At 40.8% G+C, this 18,470-nt stretch overlaps 1 protein-coding gene across 1 annotated transcript in view; it reads right to left on the reverse strand.

Moving 5' to 3' along the window:
- Positions 1-927: 927 nt before the first annotated feature.
- Positions 928-18,470, reverse strand: part of GLIPR2 (GLI pathogenesis related 2) — a 22,735-nt gene continuing 5,192 nt past the window's right edge. Inside the window, exons 2-5 of the mRNA XM_042477499.1 lie at positions 7,162-7,270; positions 6,099-6,202; positions 4,680-4,757; positions 928-2,842 (exon numbers count right to left, since the gene is read on the reverse strand). Of these exons, the coding sequence (XP_042333433.1) occupies positions 2,682-2,842; positions 4,680-4,757; positions 6,099-6,202; positions 7,162-7,270 (452 nt within the window). The 3' untranslated portion in view covers positions 928-2,681. The remainder of the gene's footprint in view (positions 2,843-4,679; positions 4,758-6,098; positions 6,203-7,161; positions 7,271-18,470) is intronic.

Genomic DNA, 18,470 nt, shown 5'->3' on the forward strand with positions numbered 1-18,470 from the left:
GTGTCACATACTGTACCCCTTAGATTGTCATCTGGTGCAGTCTGAACCCTCTGCAATCCCCTAGTGACACCACTGATTCCAAGCAAGCAACTAGTCTCATTTTGGTTATGGAGTCTAAACACACATACATACATGCACACACAAAATGTTGACCAGACTGTATTATTTCAGATGTATGAAAGTACAAAACAAAGCCATGTAGTTACAAATGTAAAAGTAATACTTCTGTCAAGGATCTGGCTAAGAACGATCTTGAGTCAACCATCAGCTATAATTGGTCCTGTTGGCAAAGCAAAGCTATAAAAAGAAATCCTCCCTCCCCTCTAGTCTCATGGCTTTCGAAGTAAATGAGTATTAATGCAGGTGCTGGAGACATAGGGCCAGATCTATACAGGAAGGGATGGCGTTTGTGGGAATCATCTCTCCAAGGAGGAGTCCTCATAAGGGAGACTGAGCGGGGTGGGCTTCAAGGCTTCAGCCTACCTTAGAAACTAGCATGCCTGTTCCACAGCCTGGTAAAGAAAGGCAAGTCCTGATGTGCCCAATGTGCCCCCTTTCCAGTAGCCAGCATTCAGGTTGCACAATACCTGGTTTCTAATTACTCCATATTATTTACTAAGGCGAGATGTAATTCTTTCGCTTCAGAAGAGCTTTATGGTAGATATGCTTTAGGTTTTTTATTTATTTGCTTATGCAAATCGTTTATGTATTTTATGTAATTGCTTATGTAATTCTGTTTAATCTTTAATGATGGTTGTATTTAAGTTAAGGGATGAGGGATGGAATTTTAGTCTGTATACGTTATGTACTGTTTAGGTATTTTATTTATTTGCTTGTGTAAATCATTTATGCATTTTATGTGTTTTTAAGTAATTTTGTAAACCGCTTTGATCTTGTTAGAAAGGCAGTATATAAATAAATTTATTATTATTATTATTATTACACTGGGCTACCCACTTCTTTGAGATTTTATCCTTGTAGTTCACAGGAGGGTGAACCTATGTTGCTTGTTTTATTATGTTGCATTTTTTTTATATAATTGTGGTAACAAATAGTTGATCTCTCCTTTATTAAGTCATCTGCCTGGCTGATAGGATGTTATGTTAAAGTTCTTAGATAACAGATGTTCTAATGTAACTCTTGTCACTTGCCAAGTTTCCTGTCCTTGGTAATTAAGATTAGAGAGATCTTAAAATTGGCCAGATTATCAAAAGGTTTTTAAGGGGTTTTTATGGAATGCTAAACTGTATCTTATTTGATATTGTACAGTTTGGGGTTTGGGGTTTATTTGCATTGATGGGTCTATGAACAGTAATAATAAATACTACTACTGCTACTACAATACCCTACTACATCATTTCATAAAGATGTTGTAAATTGTTTCTGATGAATGGTGTGGACTATGTCATTCCAAAAGCCTGATTATGTATTATTGCTGCCCTACCACAGCAAGAGCTGTGGATACAACCTATGCCTGATTTTGTTTGATGCTGAGATTCTCAAGAACCTGAATTCTTTATCCAAATTCTATTATTTTACTACACTTGCACAAAAAAAATATTCTGCCAGAGATAACCTCTGACAAACAGGTATTAACTATCATTAATGTTCAACTGTGTCTCAAACTGCACCCAAATATTATTGATCTATATATAATATGAATACTAGGATGGAATTCAGATTTGAACTAACTGGAAAACCTTTCATAATGACAGCATACCATGTTCATTATAAGGAGGCCTGCAGTTTTCACTTACTGTCCTCTCCAATGCTATCTAAAATGACCATCATTATTTCCACATGTGCAGTATGTTACACAACATGTGCACTTATTTTAAGTGCACATTAGGATTAGTAGAATTTGAGAGACAACCTGTAAAGTTAAGGCTTTAATGCTATACAAAAAAAGCACAAATACTTAAAGTGCTGAAAAAATATGAGTCCCACAGAGAGAAATGGGATTGACTGCTTAGTTAAAAGTGTTGCAAAATCTAAACAGATAAAAAGAACAACTAGATTTTAATAAATGTATTTTAAAATGGACCCTTCAGAAATATAGAATTCTAGAAACCATTATGTTCATATATATTCCTAACATTGTACATTCCCCATTTTGCTTGAAGCAGCTCTATACAGTAGCATTGGTTCCATGCCAAAGGGCATTTTGGTAGGCAAGGGTGCTTCTCCATTAAACATGGCTGAAATTATTATCTCTGTATGAAGAGGTGCAAACCGCTTGTGAAGCCACTGAAGCTGGAGGGACCTTGCTGACTTTTTCCTGATCAGCTTGGCTGTAAGAGAGTGGGGGACCAAAACACGTATTCCCTTTCTTTAGAGATTGTTGGTTCTCTGCTGATATCAGATGGAGAAAAGCAGTGATTTTCGAAGACTGTTGGAAATTAGCACCTCTATCACTTTCCAATGGTCTACAACAGGCAGCGATGGGACTTTTGTAACCCTGATTTGTGGGTCAGGGAGAAGAAACATATGCCCCAACCCAAACAAGACCAGATGTGGTCTTTGGGGCCAAAGAAGATTGTGCACTTCACTTAGTTTTCAAGCACAGGATACCATCTTACTTCATTTAGATTAAAAGTACTGTCCAGTCTAATCCAGTCGATTGTCTAGTTTTGCTTTCATTGGTTGCTGAAAATAGTCCATTGCTCTGTCATGTGACTAAGTTATTTCTTTGGTGGAAGAACATTTTGTTCATAGTGACCAGGATTTACAATGTTGCCAGCAGGCTCATATCTGGCCACCACGAAAGTAGAACCATCACTTGCTGCTGCTTTTCCAACGCCCATCTTTTTTGTGTTCTTCCAAACCATTGCTGTGAAGTGTCCTGAAAGAAAGAAAACATACAGAATATATTAGGATACATCGAGAAAGATGAAACACATATCAAATTATTAGTTTCAGGAGAACAGGGGAGGTCAACTGTGCAAGGTTAAGAGGCTGCATTAGATCTCCAAGAAATCTTGCAGGACCGCACCCCATTGCACCCTCCCCCCAAAAAAAACTTCTTTGTGCCTTTATGCCTTCTAGGTGACAAGGAGGACATTTTCATCATGCTTTGGGGTCTTCTTGGTCCATTTTAGGTCCCAGAGAGGTCATTTAAAAACAACTGCAAGTGAACAGAAGTCACTTCCTGAGTTTTTTAAGATAAAAAACTGTTTTGTGGCCTAACTTAAATATTTTATTAAATGCTCCAACTGCTACCTTATTAAGCCACAAGACATAACAAAACTATATATATATATATAAACAGAACAGAAATCCATAAAACCGTAACAAATATATAACAAGCAAGTGGATGTTGGTTGCCCTACTGGAGGAGGAGAAGGTGAATCAGCTTGAAGACCATGTACCTACACTTTGACCTATCAAGGAGAATGATGTTTTTTAGAAAAGAGTGAAGCAAACTCTTCTGGAAATGGAAAAAAAATGGCCATCCAGTCCAACCCCCTGCCATGCAGGAAATCTCAATCAAAGCAAAAACAGGCGGTCTGTAACACGCCAAGGTATTCCTCTACTATCTCTTTACTTATTCTGTACTGAAATTCCCCTAATCTGTCCTCTGTTCTATTATCATCAGGTTGAGCACCCATTTCCTTTTTTAAGAAAACTGAGGCAAAGAAGGTGTTGAGTAATTCTGCCTTTTCTCTGTCCCTTGTTAGCATTTTGCCATCTTCTCCACACAGTGGCCCTACCATTTCCTTCTTCTTCCTTTTGCTGCGGACATATCCAAAAAAGCCCTTTTTATTGTTTTTAACCAGCTTATCCAGATGCTGGTGAAATTACATAGTTTTGCTGCTCTGAGGTTGGGGTTCTTCCAACCAAAACCAAGGCCAAAGCCAGGGAGGGAGTTCTCCTGAGAACATGGTTGGAGGGTGTACTTTAAAAAAAACTTATGCACATCTTTGCTATTGCATAGCCATAGTAGACAGCATCTTTAAATACTCATGTCATCGGTATGACAAAAGTGCACAGGATCTGCTTGAATTGTTGGAGCTGGGGGTTAGGGGTCATTTTTCCTCTTTCCCAAGAAATAAAACCACAACAGACTCTGCTCCCATGTTGGTGCAAACTAAAGCTCTTGCACACATATTATATTGCATTTATACCCCAACATTTAAACCCATGGGTGCTTCTTTGCTGTGAGATTGTGACTCCTCCCAAGGCTAACCTATCCCAGGGATTCTTGCTAAGGATTGTTCTAAGAGGCTTGCCATTGCCATCCTCCGAGGCTGATAGGGAGGGGGGGAGATTTGCCCAAACAGTGTGATGTAGATGCGTACCATTTGATTGACAGGTTTTTTTTTAAAAAAAAAACCTAGAATGATCGAAATAGATACAAATGGTAATGTGAACTTCATCAGGGTTAAATTACCACAGAGAGATTCGATCAGAGTAAATGTAGTAGAAACTTTGATTCTGTATTGCATCACCGAATCTCCCCAGATCTACTCGGCACAAAAACACTAGTGTGAATGAGCCCTTGGTCTCCTCTGAGTCAAGAATGTAGCCACCTACCATCAGTTTGATGTCAAACTCTGAGCAGCATACTTTTTTCCTTTATTCAGTCACCACAATCTCTGTATAAAAAACTTAATTTTTCAAATATTCTGGAAAGCCAGAATATGCTGTCTGCAAATAAGCAAAGCATAGATCATACTTGCCTGTCCCAGAGGAAAATCCTGGACTCTGGAAATTGTAATTGTTTATTTCACTATACCATCTTTCAGCTACTTCACTCCCTGCAAGATAAATGAAAACATGCTGTGGTATTACAGTGGACAGAATGGACTTTCCAAAAACATTCGTAGTGTGAAGTTGAAGGCTTTCATGGCCGGCATCCATAGTTTTTGTGTGGGTATTTGGAGCTATGAGGCATTCTCTGAAGATGCCAGCCACAGATGCTGGTGAAACGTCAGGAAGAAACTCTTCTAGAACATGGCCACATAGCCCGAAATACCCCCCCCCCCCAAAAAAAAAACATTCATAGTGTATTTGCCTTTTCCAAGGACTGTTGCCTTTAGATTATTAAAATTCTTTCTAACCTTGCTAGAACTAATATTTAGAATAGAGAGGCTTTCACATCTTTTTAAACAGCAAATGATAAGCTTTTTTTGAAATGAAGTACTGTACATTGGAGAAATAATTATTTGACCAGATTATACTTTGGGGAAAAAGAAGTACCTACACATGGTGAATGCTTCCCTTGTTATTGAAAATAAGCAAAGATTCAGTTCATACTAAACAGCTGTTTACAGTGCTTGGATGCCATGCTCTTTTTGATTCATAGAATCATAGAGTTGGGAGAAACCACAAGGGCCATCCAGTCCAACCCCCTGCCATGCAGGAAATCTCAATCAAAGCATGGATTCCTGGATGTATTGCATCTGGCAGTTTACACACATTAAATAACTCTCAAAGAAGTAGCTATATTAGTCTCTTTCAGTATAAAAAGGAGGAAGGGAGGAGGGGGGAGGAATGTAGCGACGCCTAGGAGGCAAACTGGTTTTTATTTTAGCATGAGCTTTCATGCATCCACTTCTTCAGATGCAATACACACTTACATCCAGGACTCAGGATGTAAAACATATTCACACAGTTGTGGAAGTGGGGTGGAATGTAATAGGTTCCACAAAGATGCCACAAATCATGATTCTTGCTCTAAATTTTCATAGGGCTAGGAACAGTGATACAGGTCTTCACTGGTCCACTCCCCCAACTGTGTATGCTTTAAATCCTGAAGCCTGGAGATCACTCTGTACTACATCTGAAGACGCAGGTCAATGAAAGCTCATGCTAAAATAAAAACTAGTTAGTCTTAAAGGTGCTGCTACATTCCTCCCCCCCTCCTTTTTATACTGAAAAACTCTGTTTGCCCTAGCAGTGGGAGTGTTTTGCTTTGCTTTGTTTTCTTGTCCTCTCCATACGTCATTTTCATTACATCACAGTGGCTTGATGTCATAATGTCGTTGCAGCTATCTTTGGCTAGCGGTCCCAGCCTAGTCCCTTCAGTGGTGTGAAGATATTGGGGCACATGGGTTCTGTAAGCAAAGGCCATGTCACCTGGTATAGTCTAAACTTACCTGACTGATTATAAGAAGCCCATGCTAGATTTTCTCCACATTTTCCACTGCTAGATTCAGGACTGTGTTTGAGGATTCTTGTACTAGCAAGTGCTTCTGAATACCTTGATTAACCAAAAAAACAACAACATTTATTCTAAACCATAAGCAGACATTTAGCTTTATGTGCATGCAAAATGATCTGGCAAACACACGTAAAATAAAATATATGTTAAAGCTGAAAGAATTTTGTAAAAAGGGCAAACGGGAATAGTGCAATACCTTTCCAGACAACTACTTCAGTTATAACAGAGAAGCTTAAACATGGCCTTCAGTTCTCCCTTAAGGCCTGCTGGATTTGCTCTCCCTCAGACCCAGCAACTGACGGGAAATAGTTCTTTCCAGATGTTCATTCTTCTCCTCAGCCTTCTGCTTGCACCTTATTACATATAATGTAGCAACCATAACAATCTTGGGAGAGTTCCCTGGTGTATCTTGAGATTTCTTGGGCGGAAGGCAAGGTTGTGCCACCACTGCCACAGCAACAAGACTGCAGACAGTTCACTCTCTTATTCAAATGTAACTCTGAAGGAATGATTGGATGTTTCAAATGTTTTACCCATGAGTTCCAGCCACACTGTTTTAATCTGTGTAGGGGATGCTGTTTATCTACCTTCAGAGTTTTACACCTGAGCTTCTCAGTACAGCTGCACGATTCCCCATTTACACGATTCTCTATCCTTATGGTCCAACAAGGTGCAACTGTTACTAATGTAACTTGTAACTCAAATATTCTAATGTAGTATCAGCAATTCATATTACCCTAAAGGTGGCTGATTTTTTTGCTTTTACTCAGAAGCATTTTGATAGATGCTACCTTACAGACAGGTCATTTTGTGTCTCTATTCCTCTTATAAGCAATGGCACCATTGCAAAAAGCAATTGTTATCTTGACATGGACATCTTAACAATGCAGCACCAACTTACAAGAAATGTCACTTGCTATTTGAAGAAAAAGGTCCATGAGGAGGTGACTATCCAACCCAAGTTCTCCAATAACAACTAAAGAAATATCTGTACTCACTGCTGTGCTTCCCTGCTTAACTTTTTGCAGAGCTTTAGAGAAGGAACCCCATGCTTCTTCCTGTAGTCATTGTGGGCTTTTAAGACTTCTTCTTCAAATTGTTTAGAAGCTAAAACAGTATAAAAACATTAACAACATGTGGTAATGTCTGCTGTTGATATTTTGACAAAACAGGGTCAGAATTTACACAGCAAAATCCTATACTCATTTTATGGTTTGAAATAATAATTAATAATAAGAATAATAATAATAATATCAGTTTTACCAACTCACAGAAGACTCATTCCAAAGTATTTGTGTTTGAGATCACTTACACTTGAGAGAAGGGGTGTATGTTGGCATTTTATATTGCAAAACAAAACAAACAAACAAATTGAAAAGCCAACACAAAGAGTCCAAAATATATTTGTTCAATTAAAAATGCAATTTAAAACCAAATCCACTCATTTTGAACAGAGTGTTCTAATAACCATGGCCTCGTTGGGCTCATCTCAATAACCAATCCAAAATCTGAGTATTGCCTACTCTGAGTTATTTTTTGCCTGCAACCCCTTGTTATTTACATCAAAAGTTAACAACTTACACCTCTTAAGTTTTTAAAGATTCTCATTTCATTTTGTGTGTTTGCCAACTTTTGTAATGCCAAGTTATGGCGTTTATGGTCATACTCATATTCTTTCCAGTTCCTTGATCACCAAAACTTCTATTCAAGAGATATTTTAAGGAGATAGTGGGGTGACAGGTGGTGGTCAGATCTTCATTTTTATTTGGTTAATACACATTACAATCCCAAACACAAAGGATTTGACATTATCCCCCTCTTTTAACTCAGCTGCATAAAGCATTGTTTCTCCTTTTTATTGTTATACACCACTATGCATCAAAAAGTTTTTTCAGGATTTCTTTTACTTTCAGATCTTCTTTATTATGGATTTCCTCGTTTTCTTTATTATGAATGAATGGCTGATTTCTTGGATTAACATTTTTCTCCAAATAGGAACAGAAATTTATTTTTCTGACAACCTATTTTCATTTTCATTCATCTTCATTCTCTCAGGGCTATAAACCATACAAAGGTCATGCCTTTCTTGCAGAAAACAGGGTTACAGCAGGTGTAGCTAATAACCCAGAGGAGACGATCAAAATTCAAAATGGCCTTAATAGATTAGAAAGCTGAGCCAAAGCTAACAAAAAGAATTTCAACACATAAAAATGTAAGGTTCTGCACTTAGGGCAGAAAAATGAAATGCACAAATATAGGATGGGGGACACCTGGCTTAACAATACATGTGAAAGAGATCTAGGAGATCTAGAAGACCACAAGTTGAACATGAGTTAACAGTGTGATGCGGCAGCTAAAATGTCCAATGCAATTCTAGGGTGCATCAATAGAAGTATAGTGTCTAGCTCAAGGGAAGTAATAGTGCCACTGTATTCTGCTTTGGTCAGGCTTCACCTGGAATACTATGTCCCGTTCTGGGCATCACAATTCAAAAAGGATGTTGACAAGCTGAAGTGTGTCCAAATTAGGGCAACTAAAATGGTGAAAGGTTTTGAAACCATACCCTATGAGGAGAGATCTAGGAAGCTGGGTATGTTTAGCCTGGAGAAGCAAAGGTTAAGAGGTGATATGACAGCCCTGTTTAAATATTAGAAGGGATGTCATATTGAGGCTGGGGCAAGCTTGTTTTCTGCTGCTCCAGAGAATAGGACCTGAAACAATGGATGCAAGCTACAGGAAAAGAGATTCCACCTCAACATTAGGAGGAACTTCCTGATAGTAAGAGCTATTCGACAGTGGAACACACTCCCTTGCAATGTGGTGGAGTCTCCTGCTATGGAAGCCTTTGAACAGAGGCTGGATGGCCATCTGTCAGGTATGCTTTGACTGAGAGTTCCTGCATGGTAGGGGGTTGGACTGGATGGCCCTTGTGGTTTCTTCCAATTCTGTGATTCTAGAAGACAAAAAAGTCTGTGAGAGAGTCTTCTCTGATGCATTTAGAGCATTCAGTGAAGCATTCTCTGAAGATGCCAACCACAGCTGCTGACAAAACATTAGGAATAAACTCTTCTAGAGCACAGCCTCATAGTCCAAAAGCCCCACAAAAAACTCTTCTCTCTCTTTCGTTGCTTTGAAAAGGATAGATTCTTTATTAAAGTCATAGACCAGCACAGATAAAAAGGGGATACAGAATAAAAGAAGGTGAAAACACAAGTTTAAAACTGTATTCAAAATACACTTTCAGATGACACAGCTCTGATATAGCAAGAGAAGACTGATAGTAGTCTACTCCAGAGGTCACTGCTTGGCCAATTTTAACTGAAGCTGCACAGAATCTGGCAACACTATATGTTGTATAAGGGTTTATTCTATTCTATTCATTGCTTTGGTGTTTTAGATCTTTCAGCAGTTCTGTAGAAAACCCCTGAAAACTCTTGAAAACACTTTAGTAGTTTCCTTCCACACTATCTTCTTTCTTTGGAATTCACTCAACTGTTCCATAAGATCAAAAACTTGACTCTAATTGCAAGTCCCAACTAGAGTAGGCCTGCTGTGCCAAAAGGATTTACGTTTATATTGACTCACCATTCAATAATTGATTCAGTGGGTCAACTTTAGCTAGACTAACCAAAAAGATTTAGCCTAAAGTTACACTGAGGCGAAGCAGGTGGACAGGAAAAAAAAGCACTCAAAGCAGTTTCTTCCGAGAGCGGGCTGAGACCACACTGACCACTCCCAAGGCAGTCGGCATGTACATGCCACAACCACATGGCATGGGACAAATCTGTACTGCTTGGTATTTCTTTAAAAAATTCCCCAGCATCCATGCACACCATCACATGAACACATCGCCAGCAACTGCCTGCTGCCTTAAATGCTGGCTGCCCCCTGTGTGCACACATTGCACCTACAATTCTCCACTGGGCCAGGGCATAGGAGCAGAGATGTGCCCAGTGAAACACTGGCAATGCAAAATCATGGCACCCTACGTGCCCCCTTCACCTCCCTTCATCCCATGCCCCTTCATGGACTGTTTGTGCATGTTGTACTTATATCCATTGGAAGTGTCACTTTCACTTTTGTACATTGCCGCCCCAACTGCTTGGATATGCCAGCTCCATCCTTTTTAAATGCACACCTGCACCAGTGCATTTATACACAGCTATAGCGTTAGGGTTAGGATGGAGTGTTCTTTTGGGATAGGTCTTGTGTTGGGACGTTTATATGCATGGTCAAAGGTGAGCACTTTTTGTGCTAGAGCAGTTTATTTCCGCCTCTTTTTAGTCCAGCTTCCCCACCACCACCTTAGTGTGGCGCAGTTTCAGACTATTTTGGCTACATGCATCATCAAAACACCACACCCGCAAAGTGGCCTGAAACCGCTTCTTTTGGCCCATCTGTTTGACCTCACTGTGACCAAACCACTGCATTTCAAACTTCTTCCTGCCTTAATATGGTAATTTAAATTTATCCCTCTTGAAATTCATTTTATTAGTGTTATCCTAGGTTGCCATTCTGTGGAGTATTAGCTAGCTTCCCTAATTTAGTGTCACCTTCAAATTTGATAAGTGTGCCTCTATTCCATCTTCCAAATTGTTTATGAAGATATTGAACAACACTAGGCCCAGGGAAAAACTCTGAGATGCCCCAAAGTCTCTGCTCTCCAGGATAAAGACTTTGGTCAGTTAAGCTGTTACAAATCCACATAACAAAACATCATTTAGCTCAAACTTTACTAGCATAATAATACTTCATTAAAAGGCTTACTGAAATCAAGATACTGTATATTATATCCAAAGCATTCCCTTGATCTAATAAACTTATAACTATGTCCAAAAAAGAGACAAGATTAGCCTGACATGACTTGTTTTTGAGAAACCCATGCTCGATCTTCATAATTTGTTCACAAATTGCCTGCTTAACAATCTGTTCAAGAACTTCTCCTGGTATTTATGTGAAGCTGACTGACTGGTAGTAGCTGCAGTCCTCTTTTCACATTTTTTTGAAAATAGGGACCAATTTATTGTCTTCCAGTCTACTAAGACCTCTCCTGTTCTCCAAAAATGTTCAAAGATGATCAGCAGTAGCTTTGAGATTGTATCTGCCATTTCTCATTAGATACAATTCATCAGGCCCTGGAGACCTGAAATAATTTAGCATAGCTAGGGAAACTGCACCAGCTTTGGTTATCCAGTGCTGCAACTCTTTCTTGCATCATTTCTTCCATTTGCATCAGTTTGAACACATTTTCTGTTTGGGAGAAGACTGAAATAATGTAGGGGCTGAATAGTTTTGCCTTCTCTGTGTCCAATTATCATTTCACCATCATCTCCACACAGTGGCCCTATCATTTCCTTGTCCTTCTTGAAGTTTTGGGTAATATCATCTTCCACCAAAAAAAACTCTTTTTATTATTTTTAACCTCTCTAGCAAACCTGAGCTCTTTGAGATCTTTATGTTTTCTGACTTTCCCCCTAACAGTACTGACTATTTGTTTGTGTTCCTCTTTGGGGGTTTCCTCCTTTTTCTATTTCTTACAAATCTCAACTTGTGTGAAAGTTCTTTATAAACCCATTGGTATTTCCAGACATCTCTCATTTCTCTTTTCCATTGGAATTGTTTGTATAATTGTGCTTTCAATGCTTTGTTTTTCTTAAAGAACTCCCATCCATTGCGAACTCCCTTCTCTTTGTGCATTTCTAGCTATGGGATCTCAGTCAGTATGTCCTTAAGCTTACCAATGACCAGCTTCTTAAAATCCAGAGCTTGCATACAACTACATTTGACCTCACCTTTCCCCTGTACAACCCCAAGAGGACACAGTCACTGCCACATAGGGATCCCAGTTGGTTGCAATCGGGTCCAAGATAGATGATACCCTTATTACCTCCTCCTGCATAACTCAGTTTAAAGCCTTCTTGATTAGGCATCTAGAAAATACAGTTTTACCAACCTTTGTGAGGTATAACCTCTTGGCAAATGTACCTTGTCATGAAAGCTCCTTACAATGGCCCCAAAAGCCAAATCTTTCCTGAGAGCACCATTTGCAGAGCCAGTCATTCACTTCTACTATTCTTTCTATTCCTGGGTCATGTCCTTCAGTAGGAAAGGGAAAGAAATAACTTTTGCCCCAAGCTCCTTCAACTTTTTACCATAGGCTCATAATACCCTGAAATGTGTTGAAGGCTCTTGCAATACGATTTGTTTTCACATGGAAGAGAAAAAGGGGTATGCCTGGTGCAGTTGTCATTGTTCCTGCACCTCATCTTTGCTGGCGAAGGAGAGTTTGGAATCAGTTTTATAGCACCATCTTACACTGTATTTCATGATAAGGCATCCCTTGTGTGTTGCCCTTCTAGGAAAGTTTACACTGTTTTGTTCAAAAAGCCTTCATTCTGCCTGATAAGCTTTAGTGTAGCTATGTGGGTATTAAACTGAGACATCTTGTTTTCTAACAGGACAACCATCTTGTACTTGCTCCAGGTAAAGCCCCTCATATTCTCAGGCAAGAAAATAAACATAGCACATACATTGTGAGTCAATGTAGCAGCTCTCTCGCTATCCATGTTCAGTTATTCTATATAGGCAATGTCGCAGCATTCTGGGCCTCCATGTCAAACTTCCTTTGAAATGCCTCTTTTCCTTCTCCAGAGACAGAGAGAGCAACTATATAGAGAGCTAGTAGCTACTAGCTTCACACACACACTCCCACCAAAGCAGGTGAGTGACCCACTTCTGCTCAACAGAGGTCCAGTTCTCTTAAACCATGTGTTTTGGCTGTGACAGAGTATACAAGCAAGGGAAAAAACACACACAAGCAATGAGCCAAAAATCAGTCCTTATGCAAAAGACACAAGCTCGCCTTATTCTGTCTCTTCCCCCATCCCATAAAAAATGCAAGTTTTCCTCAGCCTGTTCCCCAAATTAATGTTTGAGAACACTCTTATCTCTATTTGTAACTGAAACTGGAGCTTCATACCAGAGTATTTCTTATTTTATATTTTATATAAAACATTTAGTAAAGTCTTTTCAGTGAAGTAAGATAGAGATATTTTTAATTTAAAAATACTGTAAATATTATGAACATATATATTTTAATTTGGAGTACTATAAATATATTCACTACATCATCTACAAATAGACTTTCCACATCTGAGAATCACCTTGTAGATCTGCCACCAAACTATATTGTGCTAATGTGAAGTCAAAAGCTTTCATGGCCGGCATCCATAGTTTTTTGTGGGTTTTTTGGGCTACGTGGCCATATTCTAGAAGAGTTTATTCATAAACTCTTCCTTCTAGAGCATGGCCACATAGCCCAAAAAACCAACAAAAAAAACCTACATTGTAATAACATGGCCTAAATGTACAAAAATAAAATTAAATGTATATATACTTTTATATAAATATTTCAGATAAGCAGTGATTATCCCCTCCCTCCCACACAGAGACACTGAAAAACTTTCCTAACACATGGTAACCATCAACTGCTTAAATCACCAGACCAACATGCAAGGGGTGTTAACATTTCTTAAAGCTGCAAGTGTCCTAGTCATAAGAAACATTAGCATGACTAATTCACTTCCTCTCTTTGTACCCTCTGGAGACTGAAAGGCATCTAAACAAAGTGAGTGTTTTGTCAGTTTCATAGTCTCAGCATGACAGTCTTCTCGGGCAATGAGGAAAAGAAGGAAACAGCTGGACTTTCCACCAAACATGGAAGTAGAAGTGAAAGCTGCTTGAAAATTGCAAGCTTTACAGGGGAAATGTTTGGTAATTTGGGGACCAACAATTCAGGGGCTATAGAGACCATCCCTAACGGGTGGCCTGTAGCCGCCTCTCTCTATGCTGTGGCCCCGAACTTGCCTTTCAGCAGCACAAAAAGGAGCCACAAAAAGCAGCTCCTTTCTGTGCCACGGAAAGAGTGCCACAGCTACTGGCACACATCTTTTCTGTGTTCCTTTGGTGCTGTGTCATGTAGATGCAGTGCCAGAGGAGCGACGTGACACCGTACGTCATGTGGTGTGGCGCACGGTTTCACTCAGGTCTGGGGGTGGAGTCAGGGCATGCATCATGTGGACACCCTGCCCCGACTCCACCCCCGGGCTGGCCTTAATGGCTGGTCTGTACAGCCCCTCAATGAGGATTTCTTCAGAAACAACCTTAACAAGACCACTCAGTTCACAAAATTGAGCTGTTCCAAACAATTCAAGAAAGGAAGGTTCAGGAAAGGGCATTGTAGGCTATACTGCTATGCATACAAAGTCCATGTCCTCAGGTCTTAGTAACTGAAATTGATTCTATAAATCAATGGGCAAATGGGCAAAACAAAAACAATGCCTCACAGAAGACTATTACTAACAGTGATATGAAGATTAATGTAAAGATGAGCAGTTTTATCCTCAATGAGTCTAGCAAATGTGACACAGCAAGCCTCTGAAATTTCTGGTACCACAGTCCATGAGGGATAGATGTCACCATGTGAAATAGTTCTCACTGAGATAGTAAATGACATGATGAAAGCAGCAAAGTATACCTTTTCTGCTGCCCTCAACAGAACATGCTTAGTGTGCTATGGCACTCTAAGGTATATGAGACTGGCCTCGCATTGTGCCATTTACATTCTGTCTGTTGTCCAGTGTGTACTATTGCTTGGAGCTCACTGGAGAAAGAAAACCAAGCTCTCTAGTATAGTACAGTGCACCTGTGTCATACGTGGGCACACTTTACGCAACTTTCAGCATACGTTGAAAGCCACATAGGGAAAAGAGGCGGCGTGTCCCATAGGGACAATTGAGATGTGCGCTCACCACCCTGCCACCACGCCACCACGTGCACGAGCCCCATTCATTTAAATAGTGCTCAAGCATAGGCAGTATTTGTTTTATGCGGGGGAGTCCGGAACGGATCCCCCATGTAAACAAAGGGCAGACTGTAAAAGGCATCCTTCCCAGACTAATCATGTGGATCGCATGCAATTTTACAGTCAGATTACTGTCTCAGCAAGAAATTCCAAAGACAAATTTCCAGTGACAGCCCATCTCAATGGACCCCCACTCCTGCAAGAAAGAAAGAACTAGTGCTATTGGTCCAACATTTATCACTGAAGTGGGAAATTTTTTATTGACACATAGCCCAAATTCCAGTTTGGGGATAACTGTAGGACAGTGATGGTGAAATTTATAGGGGCTGAGTGCCCAAACTAAAAGATCTTCTGACACCAGGTGTTACCCAGTGCCAGGAGCAGGACCTCTGCCCTCTGGGGTTTCTGGGGCTGGACTTCTTCCTCCGCCCTCCCAGGCCTTCAGCTGCCTCTCCAGAGACAGCTAAATACCCGGGAGGAGGGGGGCAGGGGGAAGAAGATGAACAGGAGTGCCTCTTCCTCCTCCTCTCCCCGCACCATTTCCATCCTTCAGCTGCCTCTGAAGAGGCAACTGGAGGCCAGGAAGGATCAGTTTGGAGGAGGAACAAGCGTGTGCCTCCACCTCTCCCTGCGTCGTTCTTGGCCTTCAACTGCCTCCAAAGAGGCAACTGGAGGCCAGTAAGGATCATAAAAGGAAGAGGAACAGGCACGTGCCACCTCTTCTCCCCGAACCGTTCTCAGCTTTCAGCTGCCTCCAAAGAGGCAACTGGAGGCTAGGAAGGGTCAGAAACAAGAAGGAACAGGCACGAGCCTCTTCCTCCTCCTCTCCCTACTGCATGCTGGGGAAATGGTGTTGCATGCCATCTCTGGCACATGTGCCATAGGTTCACCATCACAGCTGTAGGACCATGTCTCAGCATTAGGTAGAGTCAGGTGTATTACTTACCAATGTGGATATTTTCCCATACAACACACAGCTCAATTCTGTGAACGTCTAACCAGGAGTAAGCTCCAGTGAAATATCTCCCCATGATTCAAAGCACAGGTCAGATTCATGCAACTTCCTTGCCCTTAAATGTTGTCTTATCTCGGATTATGAACATATATAGGATCAGAATCTTGCTGGTTGCACTAAGAACCCATGTGGGCAGCATCCAGCCTGGGTGCCAGAGGTTCCTAAATCCTGCTTTACCAGAAGATGGCATAAGGGTGACAATGAATCATATTGAGCCCTACTATTTCTAGACCATCTCCACCCACACTGTTGATCAGGTCAAGCATACGCCCTGCCTTGTGCTGGCCTGCTCTAGTCAAGGCAGCCTCAGCATAAATTCTGATGTTCTCCCAACACACCCTGGTGTTCTCCAAAAGCACACTCAAGGTCATCTTCACTAGCTCCATTAGGGACGTCATTGGAAAAGAGATCCCATAAATGCACGCTATGGAATCCTAGAATTTGTAGCTTAGGGGCCTCACCAGACTACAAGTCCTAGTATTTCATAGGCTGTAAACATTGCAATTAAAGTGGAATCCCAGTGCTATAACTATGTGGTGTGAAAAGGCCATAGGGTGGCCATTTTCCTTTCTGAATTCGCCTGCCTACCCAATCAGAAAGGGCATCTGGGATGATGAAGTAGGCAAGTAGTCCAGTATTGGGATAGAAGACTGCAGAGGTACATTAAATCCTGGCCAACACAGTGTAGGTCTTAGATCTATCTTATGACCATTTTAGGCACAAACCATGTGAAAACCTTGGAATTGTAAGGGCTACAAAGAGCTTGTAACGAAATACAGTACAAGGAACAATTACACCTTGTGGACTAGTCACTAGACCATCAAGCTGGTTAGTCAATCAGAGCTCTTGCTCAGTGGCTGCAAGCAGTGAAAACATTTTAAAAATTCTCTCTTCCTTCTTGTTCTCTCTTGCTTGTGGACAGGGAAAGGTATGCCCAATAAAGCTGAAGTCAGCCATGCAAGCAGCCAAGGGAATCCAACCTCATCCTTAATTCAGAAAGTTTTGTGAGTTCACACAGGATTTATTTGAGAAGAGTAAGTCATATTGTATTTTTAATGCATTTTTACTGTTGTAAACCACCCGGATTCCTAGTGATTGGGTGGGCTATAAATACATCATCATCATCATCATCATCATCATCATCATCTAGCCCCACTGAAATCAATGCATCTTAACTGATTCAGTTCCAGAACACACTGCAGAAATAATCCAGTTTGAGATCGCTTTAACTGCCCTGGCTCAGTGCTAGGGAATCATGGAAACTGTAATTTTGTGAGACATTTAGCCTTCTCTGTCAAGGAGCTCTGGTGCCACAATAAAATACAATTCCTAGGGTTCCCTAGCACTAAACAAGGACAGTTAAAGTGATCTCAAACTGGTTTCTTTCGGCAGTGTGTTTTGGACCCCAGAGGGGGCAAAATAGTTAGACATTAGTAATCCCCACCTCCATGTTGGTGTTTTGGAAATTCCTTTGTTCATCATATGCCTATTAATTTTCAATCTTTCAGAGCTCCTTCTAGCGCCGCAGAAAGGGCACTCTATGCGCCCTCATGCGGTGCAAAGACGTCACATCCACGCCACCCCATTTGGAGGCGGTGCGTTCGTGATGTCGTAATGGCAGCCCCCGTGTGGAACAGGTGCCGCCATTTTGTACGTCCTGGGGACGTATTAGGGTTAGGTGCGCACGTAAGGCACGGACTTTCTCTAGCCCTAGTACATTCCCAGGACATACTTTACGCCCATCTGTAATGGGCCAGAGTGAAAGGATACAGCCTTGTCTGACTCCTTTGCCAATTGGAAACCATTCTGTTTCTCAGTGTTCTGTTCTGACAGTAGCTTCTTGTCCTGAGTACAGCTTCCTCATCAGGACTATCAGATGTGTTGGTACTCCCATGTCTTTAAAGGCATTCCATAGCCTTTCATGATCTATGCAATTGAAGGCTTTGCTATAGTCTATAAAGCACATGCTGATTTTCTTTTGGAATTCCCTGTTGCATGCCATTAGCCACCATATGTTTGCAATGTGGTCCCTAGTGCCTCTTCCCTTCCTGAACCCCGCTTGGACCTCTAGGATCCAACATAGACTCCATGTATGGTTGGAGTCTATGTTGCAGAATTTTGCTTGCATTGGAGATCACTGCTATGGTCCTATAGTTGCTGCAGTCCTTTGTATCTCCTTTTTTGTGGATGGGAGATGTACATTGACTGCTTCCAATATGTTGGCCATCATTTTGTTTTCCATATCTGTTGACATATGTTAGTTAGCACTAGAGTTGACTCTGTCAATGTGGACTACAGCAGCGCAATTGGAGTATCATCTGTTCCTGGTGATTTGTTTTTTACTATTTCTCTTATTGCAGTTTCTACCTCGCTTTATAGAATTTGGGGTTCATCTTCATATGGCTCTTCATTCCATGTGTCCTTCATTT

The sequence above is a fragment of the Sceloporus undulatus genome, chromosome 6, assembly GCF_019175285.1.
Source record: "Sceloporus undulatus isolate JIND9_A2432 ecotype Alabama chromosome 6, SceUnd_v1.1, whole genome shotgun sequence".
Classification (NCBI taxonomy): domain Eukaryota; kingdom Metazoa; phylum Chordata; class Lepidosauria; order Squamata; family Phrynosomatidae; genus Sceloporus; species Sceloporus undulatus.